Source organism: Lygodium microphyllum, chromosome 14 (genome assembly GCF_053477565.2).
Source record: "Lygodium microphyllum isolate KBCC chromosome 14, Lygodium_microphyllum_v1.1.10, whole genome shotgun sequence".
Taxonomy (NCBI): domain Eukaryota; kingdom Viridiplantae; phylum Streptophyta; class Polypodiopsida; order Schizaeales; family Lygodiaceae; genus Lygodium; species Lygodium microphyllum.
The window spans coordinates 55,573,522-55,588,578 of record NC_141148.1 but is presented as its reverse complement, the minus strand read 5'-3'; the positions used below and the strand labels follow the sequence as shown (position 1 = coordinate 55,588,578).

Sequence of the window (15,057 nt, the reverse complement as noted above, 5' to 3'; positions counted from 1 at the left end):
TGCCTGCCCTGCCGGCTCTTCCATCGGATCACAAGCTTGATGGTGGCAATTACCACATCTGGCGGGTGATGATGTTGGCCATTTTGGAGTCTTATGATTTGGCAGAATTGGTGATGGAGGAGATTAACAGGACCTCGATGAGGGATGAATCCAAACTCTCTTCCAATGCTCGTGTGGAGTTGACCAAGGCCCAGTCTCATTGGGACAAATTGAATGCCAGGATTCGATCTTTTCTATTTCTGTCTTGCACTACAACCATGATAGCTCACATCGAGCATTTGACGGTGGCTCGAGAGATATGGCTGGAGCTCGACCAGATGTACAACCGGATGACCCTGATGAAGCGGGTTTCTTTGGAGGTGCAGATGCGGACCTTGTCCGTGAATAAGTCTTCTTCGCTTCAAGAACACATCAACAAGCTTCAACAGCATCAGATGCAGGTTCAAAATGCGAGGAAGCCTATTTTCTCCAAAGACATGGCAATCACTTTACTGTCCCAATTGCCCCTACGATTCGGTACCTTTTATTCCGCCCTTATTGCATCAAGGCGAGAGTCGACTCTTCGGTGGAAGAGTTGGTTCCTATGGTCTTGGACCAAGAGGAACAATTGAAGGGACAAAATGCTTCCAAAGCGGAGGCTTTGGTTGGTCAAGCCTCTCAGAAGAAGGGGAAGGACCAAAAGAAGGAGGACAAATCCAAGAAGGACAAGGAGAAGGAATCGACTTGCCATACTTGTGGTAAGACCGGTCATTGGAAGAATGATTGCCCCAACAGAGACAAGACGAACACCAAGAAGAAGGACACGAAGGATTCTAGAGTGATGGCTGTACCCTCATCAGCTGCTTTTCTACACTTAGCAGTCATTGAGGACTCTACACCGAAGACTTCTGATGCTGCGATGGCAGCTCCCCAAGCTCATGAGTGGATCGTGAACAGTGGTGCCTCCTAGCACACGACTCCTCCCGTTGGTGTTGCCCATTTGCGACCTTCGCGTGGGCAGATTCTCATTGGAGACAGCTCTTCTGTGTCTACTACTGCGTGGGGTGAGATGCAGCTTATTCCAGATGGACGTGGTGGTACCCACACTTCCGAGGTGTTACATGTGCCAAGCTTGGGATATCATTTACTTTCGGTCCATAAGATTTGTGCTCTTGGCCTCTTGGTGGAGTTTGACAGTGATACTGTTCGAGTCCTTGATCGTGGATGAAGAAAGGTTCTCTCTGCAAGGTATGAGGAGAATGGCATCTACAAATTGAAGTTTTCTACAGCTCTTACTTCTCTTCTTCTTACCTCTCACACACAGTCCAAGCTACGGCATGCTCGATTTAGCCACCTGAACTACGAGTACCTTCGGAAGACATCGCGAGAGTCATTTGTTCAAGGATTGCCTGCCGGACATAGTGGTGAGCTATCAGCCATGTGTCTCCTACCTTCGTGGAAAACTGCATCGGGATGTGATTCCCAACAAAGCTTCTAGGCGGTCTACTTCACCCATGGAGCTTGTATCTACGGATCTTTGTGGCCCGATGAGGACCGAGCCCTTGAAGGGAAGCTTGTACTTCATGTTGATCATAGATAACTACAGCAAGATGACATGGGCCTATTTCTTGACTTTGAAGTCGGAGGCTTTCTCTCACTTCAAGGATTGGCTTCTTTTTTAGGAGAACCGATCTGGCCGGTGACTGAAGACCTTGCATTCAGACAAGGGAGGTGAATTTATGTCTAATGAGTTTGCTCGTTTTTGTGTAGACAGAGGCATTCACCAAGAGTTTGCTAACACCAACACTCCCCAAGAGAATGGCATTTTGAAGCGGAAGAACCGAAGTGTGATCGAGATGGCGCACACCATGATGAAGCACCGACAGACACCTCAATTTCTATGGGCCCAGGCAGTGGCTACCGCAGTTCACATCCTCAATCGATCTCCCACTTCGGCCGTTGCCAGGATGACACCTTTTAAGGCTTACTTTGGAACGAAGCCTGATGTCTCTTATTTCAGGATCTTTGGGTGTGACGCTTATGAGCACATCCCGAAGACACGGCATGACAAGTTCGAGGCGGCTTCCCGATGACAGGTTTTTGTTGGCTACAGCTCCTAGTCCCAAGGTTATCATCTGTTTGATCTCGTCAAGCAGGATGTCTACACGAGCTGAGATGTGCGGTTCGTGGAAGTTCCGGCCACAGAGGGAGGTGAGGAGCACCCCGTCCTTGGAGATCCAGGGGGAGAGTTGGGCTCCCGAGACAGTTCCTTTGGAGCCAGAGCCTCTTAATGGAGATTTTTCTTCGGATTTAGAGTCTTCCCTTCCACCGGCCACCCCTGAGGAGCTTCTGCCAGTGGATGTACCCGAGTTTTCAACAAATGGAGAGCGACGGGGAGAGGTTCATCCTCCTCCTCGTTGGGCCCATGACACACTCTGAGATTCAGGGATCGAGGGGGTCCCTGAGGAGTGGGAACCGTAGGATAGACCACGGAGGTCACGAAGGAATCAGGCACATTCTACGGAGCTTGTTTGCTCTAGCTATTGTTTGATGACCCGTGTTATGCAGGATCGTGAGCCCACTTTAGTGAAGGAGGCTTTGCAGTCTGACCATTGGTGAAAGGCTATGGAAGCCAAGTTGGAGGCTATTAATGAGCAGCCTCCTGGCTTTGGATCCTCGGATGGGAAAGTCTATAGGTTGAAGAAGGCCGTGTATGGTCTCAAGCAAGCTCTACGTACATGGAACAAGAAGATTAACTCGTTTCTTCGGTCGAAGTTGGGATATGGGCGCTCCAAGGCCGATCCGCAGCTTTATGTGCACACTTTCGAGGTTGGTCGTGTGTTGTTTGTGTTGTATGTTGATGATTTGATTCTGACAGGGAATCATGCACAAAAGGTCTGAGAGACCAAGACAACTTTACATCAGACGTTAGAGATGACAGATTTGGGGCTTCTTCATTTCTTCTTAGGTCACGAAATTTATCAGTCTCAGAGGGGGATTTTCATCTCTTAGCAGAGATACATTTAGGAGCTCTTTGTGACTTTTGAGATGGTGACTTGTCGGACCATTACTACTCCTACGGATCCGAACTAGAAGACCACTTCACACTCAGATTCTCCCTTGACGGATGCTTCCTGCTACCGTCAGTTGATTGGATCCTTGATTTGGCTTCTCCACACTCGTATTGATCTTTGTTTTGCTGTGGGTCTTTTGGCAGGGTTCATGAGTAAACCCAAATAGGTACATTGGCATGCTGCCCTGAGGATTCTTCAGTATTTGAGGGGGACCTCTAACTTAGGAATTTCTTATCCAGCAGGTATAGATGCTTCCGATCTTGTTCTTGCATGTTGGAGCGACTCGGATTGGACTGGTGATGTCGACCATTAGTGGTCTACTACAGGCTATTGTTTTACCTTGGGTACAAGTGTTATCTCTTGGAGTAGCAAGAAGCAGCCCACCGTAGCCCTTTCTTCTAGGCGGAGTATCGGGCTGCGTCTTCCACCACATGTGAGGTTGTGTGGCTTCGACGATTGTTGGAGGAGCTTGGCTGCCCCCAAACTCGTTCTACTCAATGAGAGTTGCATTGTCTTGGTGCAGAATCCTATATTCCATGCCCGGACAAAGCACATTGAGATCCAGTATCACTTCATTTGGGAGAAGCTTATGATGGGACCATTGATGTGGAGTATTGCAAGACGGAGGATAATCTTGCAGATTTATTCATGAAGGCGCTTTCCCAGGCTTTCCTTTGTCAACATTCCAAATCCCTCAGCCTGATGCCTCGTCCAAGATCTGAGAGGGGATGTTAGAGATAGAGTCATCCCCTGGACAAGCTGTGTTAGGGTTTCTGCATAGTTAGGATTTGGTACAACAGTGTACAGCGTACGGCAAAGGACACGTCAGCAGCAAGCAATACAGTGCCACGTCAGCAACCACATCAGCAGTCTGCGCAAGTGCCACATGGCAGTCTGCAGTTGGACAGTACAGTCGAATAATTATTTGGTATTATTTTATTGCAATCAACTGCATTTAATGCAGCCGACCTGGTCATTTTTATGCCTTTTCTTTCTACTGTATATAGCAGTCCTCCAGCACATTGTTGACACATTATTCAGATTCTGATCTTGAGATCTGTTGGCTGAGACACAGACTATGCTTGGGATGGAGATCAAGTCATCAAGTCAGAGACACACGCAGATATTTCCTCTGCCCCGGTGTATATTTCTGCACTCTATACAGCATACTACACTGCAGATTTTCTACGTTTACACTATCTCCTTTTCTCTCTCTCTTCTCTCTGTGTTCACGCTCTCTCAGTCTTTGTCCTACGCTTCCGCATCGCTGCACTCTGACAATTTCTTGCTGTCATGTCTGTCCATTGCTTCCTTGAAGCAAGACGGTTCACCACAATCTGTCAACATGACATAATCAGCCACATTGTTTGCACCAAGAATGAATCTATTAGGTTGTCTAGTAGCCCTAGATGATCTCCTAACCCAATGATCATTGTTTGCTGGCTATTGAGCATTTTCAACTTGGTGTCCTGGCATTTCAGCCTGCAAATCAGTATTAACAAATCAAGTGTACGTCTGTCATAATAGCCTCTGTCCAAAAACCATGGGCTAATGCAACATGAGATAGCATCGTACGGACCTTATTCTATATGGTCCGATTCATACGCTTTGCAATGCCATTTTGAGGTGGATTATGAGGGGCAGTGAGCTCCCTCTTGATCCATTTGCTGTCACAAAATGCTTGAAAGGCCTTGGACACATATTCCCCACCATTGTCAGAGCGAAGATTAAACACAATGATCACAATGCTCAAAATCAGCATAACGAAGACAAGTCAAGTAACCCAAACGAGAGAGCACTTTCATTCCAATTTGACTCGTGTCCCAACCGGCCATGCCACAAATAAACACTTGGCTACTCGGTCACGGCAACAACATGATCACTCACACTAGATACATGGAGAGGATACAAGGTATCACTTTTACAACCTCTGGCAACAATCACTCTAGATCCCTTACAAATCTTCAACTTCCCATCACCAAAGGTGGTATGAAATCCATCGTCATCTAGCCACCCTGTGCTAATCAAGCTCTTCTTGAGCTGAGGTACATGCCGTACATGCTGAAGTGTAAAGACAGAACCTTGGTGAAACTACAACTACACACTGTCAATACTTGCAATGTCACATGTATAGTTGTTCCCAAGATGGACAACACCATGTCGACCCCCTATATAGACAGAGAACCACTCACGATGAGGGGTGAAATGAAAAGAAGCACCCGAATCGAGAATCCAAGTATGGATGTCATCATATGTATCTACAAGTAAAGCATGTGCACCAAAGTGTGAAGAGAAAGAGTACGTCATTCCCACTATCACTGTCATGAGTAACTACATTTACCTCTTCAATTTTGACACTGCTCTTCTTAGGCTAACTCTCTTTCTTTTCTTCCTTGCTATCATCTGTCTTCTTGCCTTTTCCTTTCTCTTTCTTCCATTTGTAGCAGTCACGTTTAAAGTGACCCTTCCTGCCACAATGATGGCATTCAACATCTTTGCCACGTGATTTACTGCGTCCCTTGCTATCAGATTTGTCTTTCTACTGTGATCTGCCCCTAGTATGCAAAGCATTGGAAAACTTACTGAATGCATTGTTCTGCCGATTCATTTCTTCCATGAGTAGAGCACTCTCTACATCAGCATACAAAAGAATCGCATTAGAATTGCTCATAGTAGTCCTGAATGTATCCCAACTCTCTGGAAGAGTGCAAAGCAAGAACAAAGCCTTAAATTCTTCATCAATCAAGAACTTCAAAGCAACGAGCTGGCTGAAACTGGAGTTAAACTCACTCAAGTGAGTAGACATTGTTGTACCCTCTTTCATACGCAAATCCATAAGCTTTTTCAGCCAATACACTTTGCTTTCAGCACTTATTTGTGCATACAGTTCTCCAAGTCAAGTGCAAATAGCATGTGTAGAATCCAAACCTTCAATGTTAAACTGCAAGGCATCAGAAATCGATAGCTCAATGGTTGAGCGTGCAAGCTCGATATCCTGTTCCATATCTGCGGGCTTTCCCCCCTTGGTCTTAATCGGCTTTGCTTGCTTCTTCTACAACAGGATATTGTAGCACTGTTTTTGCCACACTGCAAAGTTATGTACTCCTTCAAGCTTTATGTGCATGAGATTATTGTTGTCACTGCTGCCAGCCATGATTTTCAGCCCAAATGTGACCAGAAATTCAGCAAATACAGGCCCAAACTGTCACACAAGTGACCAATGTACAAACAAGTACCAACCAGCAATAAATGAGCACGTAGAAGCAGAAATTTCAGATCTGTAAGTAAATTTTCAGAAGCACCAAACCATGTACTACAGCATTCCACAACTGATTACAACTGTTCCAAGGGCAAATACATCACATTACATGAGAAGTCCCAGATTTTAGCTGCAATTTATGTTGTACATGTACCCATGGGCATAAAATTTGACATGCATGGTCAAAAGCCCCAAATATTTTTGCTCAAAGCATCAACCATACATCTGCACTGTCTCTGGCATGCATAGAGCAGGCCAATTTTGCCAAAATAGAGCAATTTCAGCAAAACCCCCAAAATTTTCCAAGTGCTAGGTGTCCAAATTGCATGGAATTAAACCCACATGTACATAAAATGACCAAATGGTGCATAAATTTCGCCCACACAGCAAAAGCCCCAAATTGCACAGGGTTCAATGTGCATCAATGTTGAGAAATTGGGTAAATTTCAACCCAATTTTTTGCATGTACATGAAAAGCCCCAAATGTCGGAGGCAAAATATCACAAATTCCTGCAATTCTGAGACAAATATCACTGTTGTGTCTTGCTCACATCAAATATAGACAAATCCCCAAATTTTTCGGGTCCGGTGTGCACAAATTCCAATGAAATTGAAAAAAATTCACTAAAATGTGAAAAACCCCAAATATTCCCGAGCAAATGTGCACTGATTTTGCAATTTCTAAGTGAGATTGTCCAATTCTGTTCTGTCGAGCACATCGCAATCTGTCCCGTCGGATCGCCCATCGCAGCCTGTCCAGTCCACCGCCCTGGTCTTGGTCGCTTGCAATTCGTTGCTAGTCATGCCCCGTTTGTCGCTTGCTTGCCAGGCCATTGCCTGCTCGCCCAGCCCATCGCACGCTCGTCAAATGCTCGTCAAGCAGTTGCCTATTCACCCAACCAGTCGACTGCTCGTTGACTTACGCCTGCCTGCGCTTCTCCTCGAGAAATATGCACTCCTTCTGGCTCACTTGTCAAGTGCTGCGACCTGACACTCCTTGGAAACGCGAACATTATAACCAACTCTCTGATACCAGTTTGTAGTGACAGAAAGCGCGAAGATCAAGACACGCAATGCTTGCTAGCAACAGAGAGAGTGAGAGAGAGTGTAGAGTAGTCAGGAGAGTGAACACGATTTTTGGGTACAATGGCGAGTGTACCACTTTAGGTTTTTAGATAGATATATATATAGATGAAAGTACAAGTGCTAAGGGTGTGTTCACACCCGAGCACATTTAAAAGGCACGAGGGCCTTTATTCCCAACATCAATTTGTGATCAGCTTGGAATCACATTTGCAGCAGTTAGTGACCAATTTTCAGATCAGTTTATGATCAGATTATGCTCAATTTTCAATGGTTAACAGCTGGTTTCATGGACAGCAACATGTTAGTTAATGCCACTGACAATTTCAGCCATAGTTTATGCTGAATTTATGCTTTACTATGGTTGTGAAGTCAAAACGGTTGAGAAACATGAGTTATGTATGGATGCATCCAATGGGCTTCTAACAACAGTTCTGTATGGACTGAATCTCAATTTTATGTCATGTTTATGCTGTGGAAATTTTCAGCAAGTTTTGGGCATATGGCATGGTTGGACAATAGTGGCCAATGTTGCAACTATGATGCCTTTTGGAAATTCCAATGCAATATGCTTTTGCTTTGACACAATGCAATGCAATAGAGGACAATTGCAAGGATTTCAAGGGGGAGTTCTATCATGGGGACATGAAAATTTTTAAATGCTTTAATCTTGCTAGTAACATTTGATTAATTTAATAATCAAATGTGCAAGGTTATAAAGCAAATGTGTTGCACATGGCAGTAATTTCATGATTGATGGCCAAGGACCCCGAGGAGTCAATGGATGACAAAGGCAAAAGTTGTGACAAGTTATGCTAGCTAGGCTTTGGTTATTACTTGGTGTCAATTCTAAGCCTAGGAAAATTAATTAGCCATTAATTGTCAATGATGACACTTGGGATTAGCATTAATTAGTTAATTAATACCAGTCTGAGGGTCAGTTAAAATTGGAGACCACTCCAAGTTGCAAATGGCCTAGCCAATTTAATTATGGATGGCACATTTAATTTTGGGAAAGTCAAAATGGCTGAAATCAATTTTCAGAATTATTTAATTCTAACTAAAAATTGCTGGAAAATGGGGTTAGAAGGTTGCTACTTAGCAAAAATACCCGTGCAACTAAGAAAAACGTTTTTGGGCTGGTGAAGAGCCATTCAATGTTGGCAAGCTATGAGAGAGAGAATGTTGCTAATCCATTTTCCCATGTAGAAATCAGCTCTAGTTGCAAGTAATAACCATTGCAAGGCCCCAAGAGGCAAGCAACAACAAAGAGACCCTCTCCAAGGGCTGGTGACAGCTTGACTAATCAAACGACAGCATTTATGAGACTTGAGACAGTAGGCGACTACATTTAATGCAATCTAAACATGGCAGCAAGCAAATTCTAGCATTTTCTCATGAAGAATCTCATTCCTCTCTCCTTTCAGCATTCTCTCACATTCTCGAGCTTGTGTTTAGTCATTCTCAGTGTTTCTCAACCATTTAGAGAAGTTCACAGCTAGATTTGGTGGACAGCAAGAGAATTTTTACTGCAAACCCTATATTTCTGCAAAAATGAGAGTTTAGCAGCCACCTTGGGACCCGTGCCATCAGTCAAGGGCATCCTACACTGAAATTAGCACCTGAAATTCAGGAATTGTCAAGGATTTCAAATGCCATCTCATCCATTGGGAATTGGGGCAGCATTTGGCCAACTAGTGGTTCCATTAGAGCAAGTCCTTGGTGAAAATCAAGGGGCAATCGGCCCCAATTGCTTGCTGATTGTTTGACAACAAGGGGCTTTTGGATCAGCCAAGGAGATTGTGGAATCTCAGCTTATACTCAATCCATTAGTAATTAAAGTTAAAGAAATACCGAAAGGGGCGCCAAGAGGATGTCCAATATCCAAGATTATGATGATGATGTGTGCATTTCAGTTATGTTTATTGATTAATTGTTGTAATTAAGTGATTGGTCAGGTTTTATCACCCTCTCTGAGAAGAAAGGCTAGTTTCAAAGTTGGTGACCACTGTCCCAAACTTAGATCGACCAAAAGGCATCTGAGCCATATACATTCCAATGTAGCTATAAATGTTGCCATATATTCAACTTCACAGCTAGATATGGCCACTATAGACTACTTCTTGCTCAACCAAGAAACACATGAATCACCAAGCATGAAACAATTACCAATAGTGGTCACCCTCATGTCAAAACAACCAACCCAATCACTGTCTATGAATGCATGCAAGCAAAGAGATTTGCCTTTAGGATAAAAAAGGCACAATGTCTAAGTGGCTTTGAGATAATAAATGACACATTTAACTGCTTGTCAATATATCGTACTAGGGCTGTGCATAAATCATGCCAACTAAGAGACCCCATACTGAATATCCTGCCATGTGTTACACAAATATAATAACCAGCCCACCAACCTGCTGATAAAGAGAAGCATCAAATGCATATCCTACATCTTCAATGTAAACATGCGGCCTATCTTAACTGGAGTAGAGATAGGTTTGTAGTCTTGCATCTAAAAATGCTCAAGAAGCTGCCCAATGTACTTAGACTGTTGCAAAATAATGCTCCCCTCAACTGCAATAAACTATATGCCATGGTTCAACAAATACATTACACACATAATAGCATCAAGCAAAAACTTTGGGAGCAACTTATTATGTGAAACCATACAACGTGCCATTTCCATCAAAGTACAATTTTTTCTTTCAGCCACACCATTTTGTTGAGGTGTGTAAGGCGTAGTACACTGATGTGCGCTGCCCCTTTTAGCCAAAAAAGAATGAAACTCTCGTGACATGTATTCCCTCCTCGATCAATACGTTGTGTAATCAACTTGCATCCACTACCATTTTCACCTAAGGCCAAGAAGGTTTTAAAGCATGCAAACAATTCTGATTTGCGCCTCAAAGCATATGCCCAACAATGACGAGTCATGTCATCAATGAAGATAACAAAGCTCAAGTATCCTTTGATGGATTTGACACACATGGATCCACAAACATCATTATGCATAAGCTGTAATTTGTGAACAGCACACATAGATCCACCTTTGGAAAACGAAGCACAATGCATTTTGCCAAGTACACAACCTTCACATACATTGTGAGTATGCTTTTTAACACAAGGAGATCAAGTACCATATTTTTGCTTTATAGGTGAAGCAAACTATCATAATTAAGATGACCAAATCGAGCATGCCATAACTCAATGTCATCCACAATGGTACCATCAACCTATTATGCATCCTGCCATGCTCCTCTCATATAAATCAAGCAAAAGTGGCACTGGCATTACCCTCCTCTAGCTCCTCTTGTAGTGATCTCCTATACCAAGAACCCCTAACATTTGCATAAAATTTAGTGATGACCTACTAAGATAGCCTTGTTACCTCCACATATGTCCATAGCTCCTATGTGTCCTTCAAGAAAGTTGCAAGCTGCCTATGGGGATCAGCTAACTCCTAAGGTTCTCCATTGTTGTACATGTATTTGCCGTATATGAGTAAATAGGGTTTCCTGCTTTGAAAGAAGAACTAGATATGAAGAAAAGAAAGGAAGAAAAAACCAAAGTCTGTAGCTTTGATACCAATTGTGAAGAAAAGGACTAAGGAGAGAAGAAAGAGAAAGAACACTGCAAAAGGGGGAGAGAAGAGAAAGAAGAGGAGAGAGGACTAGAGAAGGAGAGAGAAAGAAGAAAGGAAAGCCATGGAAGTTGTGCAGAAGGTGAAGAGACTTACTTCAATAATTTTTGGATACCCTAATTGACTCCCTTTGCACCTTTTATACCCCATCACTGTGACCGGGTATTATCTGTGTTTCCTATGCTATCCCACTCTTTTGCATTTTTGTGGAAATTGTGTTTTGGAATACACCAATAAATCATAAACTAGAGACCAGAGTCACTAAACAATCTTAACTTTCAAGATCCATGATTCACACTGCGCAATTTCACATAGTTATCCTCACAAACTTGTGTTGGGAAATAAAAAGGGCCCAAACCAGCCTTTCCATTTTTGCAACCGCAAGGTGGAAACAATATTTTTGAAAGCTATGCCACAAGGAATGCTATACAAATGAGCTTTGAATTCTTTTCATAGGACTACTTGAACAACCTAGCCTTGGGGAAAGTTCACACTACAAGACCCGTTAACTACCCTAACTTTTAAAACATATTCACTGCTAATGATTGGATGGTCAATGGGGTCAAATGGCCAATACTGCAGGTGGACATCCAAGATGTCCAAAGATGCAGCCCTATGGGAACAAACCTGCATTGCCTTAATCATCAAATGCATCTCCAAACATATCTAATGATGAGTTCGCAATAAGAAGTGTGCTCCAATCTTGTGCTTGCAAGAACAAAATATAGAATCCATATGAAGCACTTCGGTCATTTGGTCTTCACTCTTATCGTCAACTCAGCTAGCATAATCATCCAAGGCTTCTTTGGTTGAAGGAATCTCAACAGAAAATGTGGTTTGGCATGCTATAATATAATGTACCAATAGGATATAAAAGATGTCAAACTATTGCATCCTCTAAAATAGTACTTCCTTTGCTATAATATATTGTACTTTGCTTAAGTTATATTCTCCAGTCAATAGGATAAATGATGTCCAAGTATTACATCCTCTGAAATAGTCACTCTTGGCCATAAAACAAAGTGCCAACCACTAGCTCTCAAACCAGCAACTATGCCATATAGACACAGAGCTTCCATAATCACAGGCCACATCACTTTGCACATGTTTAGGAAAAAGATAAGAATCATTAGAATAAGGCTATTTGTCCACTATTTTGCCTCCATATAGTTGTAAGTCATACAAATGGTATGTTCCACTGATTCATCAAAATACACGAGTATCTGATGAGTAGCCATGGCTTATAATAAGCATCGCACTAAGAGGCTATACTTGCCATTGCAAATTTCCCAAGAAGATAATGGGCAAAGAGTTGATTGTCAATAATAACATAGCAATCAAGCACATAGAAACCTATCAGCAAGGCCTTCGACCATTCTGTGACAAGTGGATGACAAGGGCTACAAACTTTGCAAACTCCAATGATAGCCCAAAATACAATACTAAACTACAGGGATGTTCCATCCTCCCTGAATGTTTAATTCAACACAAAACCCTCATGAAGTGTAACAAAAAGACCTTAACATGCAACATTTTCACAATAGATTGTCTCACACAATAAAGTGTGAGAGCAAGTTTGTCTTCTCTACTTCTTAACTTATAAAAATCCCTGCATACTGCCTTATGAATTCCATAGAAGCCTTGAGAGCTGAAAACACTCAACCTATCCCAATTTCTTCAAGGAAACTAGAAGTGATGAATGGACCAAGAAAAGATGCTAGGGATAATATATACACATAACAAAGAAGCATCAACCTCTAAATTGCTGCTCCCATTTTTACATTGACTTCAACTTCAGCTAATCTTCTTTTCAAGCGACACAAGACAATCAATTACATGACAATGTTTGTCTTCCTTGTCAAGATATAATGATTGCCAAGAAGATACTAAGGTGTTCCATATGTAGTAAGTAATATCATAGTATTCTTGCCCGTGGCATTTTTTACCTCAAAGGTCTTGTCTAATTTCTTTCCTTTTTGTCTTTTGTAATCACTTACATTACTATGTCAAAAACGAAAAGCAGTCAACGTCATATGAACCATATTGTAATCATTCAGTTGTTATTGAACATGCACACTATTAGCCACTTGGTGCCACTGATGCAAAACTCAAATAATAGAGAGGACACAAGTGAACCTTAGAGGTTGCACCAATCAGGGTCACTTTTTATGCATCTAGCATCTCATGATTTCCATTAGAATCATGATAAACTTGGATTCGCATCCCTGGGTGTTAATCTTCGTTTTCAGCTGCTTTGTCAAACCAATTAGAGAAAAAGAGAGATAATTACACCTTTATGCGGATAGTCACATCACATCCAGGAAATTCATTTGCGATTTTCTACAGTAAACACCCTACTAATTTAGGGAAATAAGACAACCACCCTTGTAGATACATGCAGAGCTACAATCTTTGCCCAAAAATTGCACAAAGGAAGGGACTCTTAACTAGGCATAACCACTCTTTTCCAATGTAAACTAGAAAAAGATTGGCACTGCTTTCCAACATAAGCTAGAAAAAGGTTAAAGAGAGAGCCTGCCTGTCAACGTTTGCATCACAATCGGGAACCGCATTGGCACAGTGAGATCCAGTGAAGCACTCGTGGCATTCGCATTGGAGCTCTGATAGGGTCTCATTGTCAGAGACGGTGTCCGTGTATAAATCGCCATGTCCATTGCAATCGAATGCAGCAGCTTCCTCGGCAGCCATGGCGGCATCTTGCGACCAGCCGGCATCGTAACCTTCTCGTTGTTGTTGTTGTTGTTGTTGTTGTTGTTGTTGTTGTTCTTGACGATGGCGGTGATGATGATGAAGGCGAGGAGAAGGAGGTTGGGAGGAGGAAGGGGACCGGTGCAACGTGACTACGAGAAGGAGGTTAAGGGCGAGAGAGGAGATCAGGAGGACTGATTTGAGGGAGGGGGGGGCCATCTTTGTGTGCGTGGGTGTGTGAGACTCTTACACACTGAGCTCCCCCACTTATTTGAAGTTTGAGGGAAGGGAGCACAGAGAGAGAGAGAGTCTCTCACTGAGTTCGCCCACTTCTTAGGCAGAGAGAGAGAGAGGGAGAGAGAGTCTCACACTACTCTCTCACACTGAATTGGAACTTCGCCCACTTCTTAGGCACAGAGAGAGAGAGAGAGAGAGAGAGAGAGTCTCACACTAGGCACAGAGAGAGAAACTCTTACCCTGCTCATTAGCGAGAACCAGTCGGCAAGCGTAAGAGGCTCTCTCTCTCTCTCGCCTCTCTCTCAGACATGTCACATCTCCTCTGTCAATCCCGACGTTGAACGATCACTTTTTAATAATTTAGAATATTTAGGCCCACGTACGGCGATAATAACGCGATTGGGAGGGAGCCACGGCCCTCGGGCCCACCGAAGTCCCAAGAAGTCTTGGCTCGGGGGCCCCAACCAAGCCACCGAAGCACCATTTGGTAGTCCGAACCTAAGATCCTGTGGGCAAAGGTTCTGTGCACATATAAAAGAAAAGTTCGGGAATAAGTAGGCTATATTCACCAGCAAATAAACGAAAGGTAGGTAAGGTAGTCCTTTGATTCTTTCCCCTGAACTCCCCAAACAATTGGAACCAATAAGAGAATGGCGGAAGAAAGCAAATTGCACAAGTTCTTGAAAACGTCAAAGAAGCTTACAATTTTTAAAAAAAATTAATATAAAGTAGATATTAAAAAAGCTTACAATTATAGGGCAATCGCTCGCCGTACCTACAAATCTAAGTCGCAGCTACACTACATTACATACCAGGCGACTCCTTTTGGTTTGCTTTGCATCAGGCATGCCTTTGTCAACTTTTCATATAAAATTCAAATCATTTTAAATTGCTGTCCTTTTCAAATTCTCCAGTTTCAATAATACACTCCTTGCAGCTCGCTGCTCGAGAGAGCATTCATCCATATTCCATATTCTTCTATTATCCATATTCACATGAAGGTGACTCGTGAGTACACTTTACGTAACAAAAAGTGTTTTAATTAACCTTTAACTCATCAAGTATGCTAAAAGTTA

The 15,057-nt window shown here is 42.8% G+C and overlaps 1 protein-coding gene across 1 annotated transcript in view; it reads right to left on the bottom strand.

Moving 5' to 3' along the window:
* LOC148025608 (tryptophan aminotransferase-related protein 3-like) overlaps window positions 1–14,265 on the bottom strand; it is a 48,664-nt gene extending 34,399 nt beyond the window's left edge. The window contains exon 1 of the mRNA XM_087692812.1: window positions 13,575–14,265. Within this exon, the coding sequence (XP_087548938.1) occupies window positions 13,575–13,963 (389 nt within the window). The 5' untranslated portion in view covers window positions 13,964–14,265. The remainder of the gene's footprint in view (window positions 1–13,574) is intronic.
* Window positions 14,266–15,057: the final 792 nt, after the last annotated feature.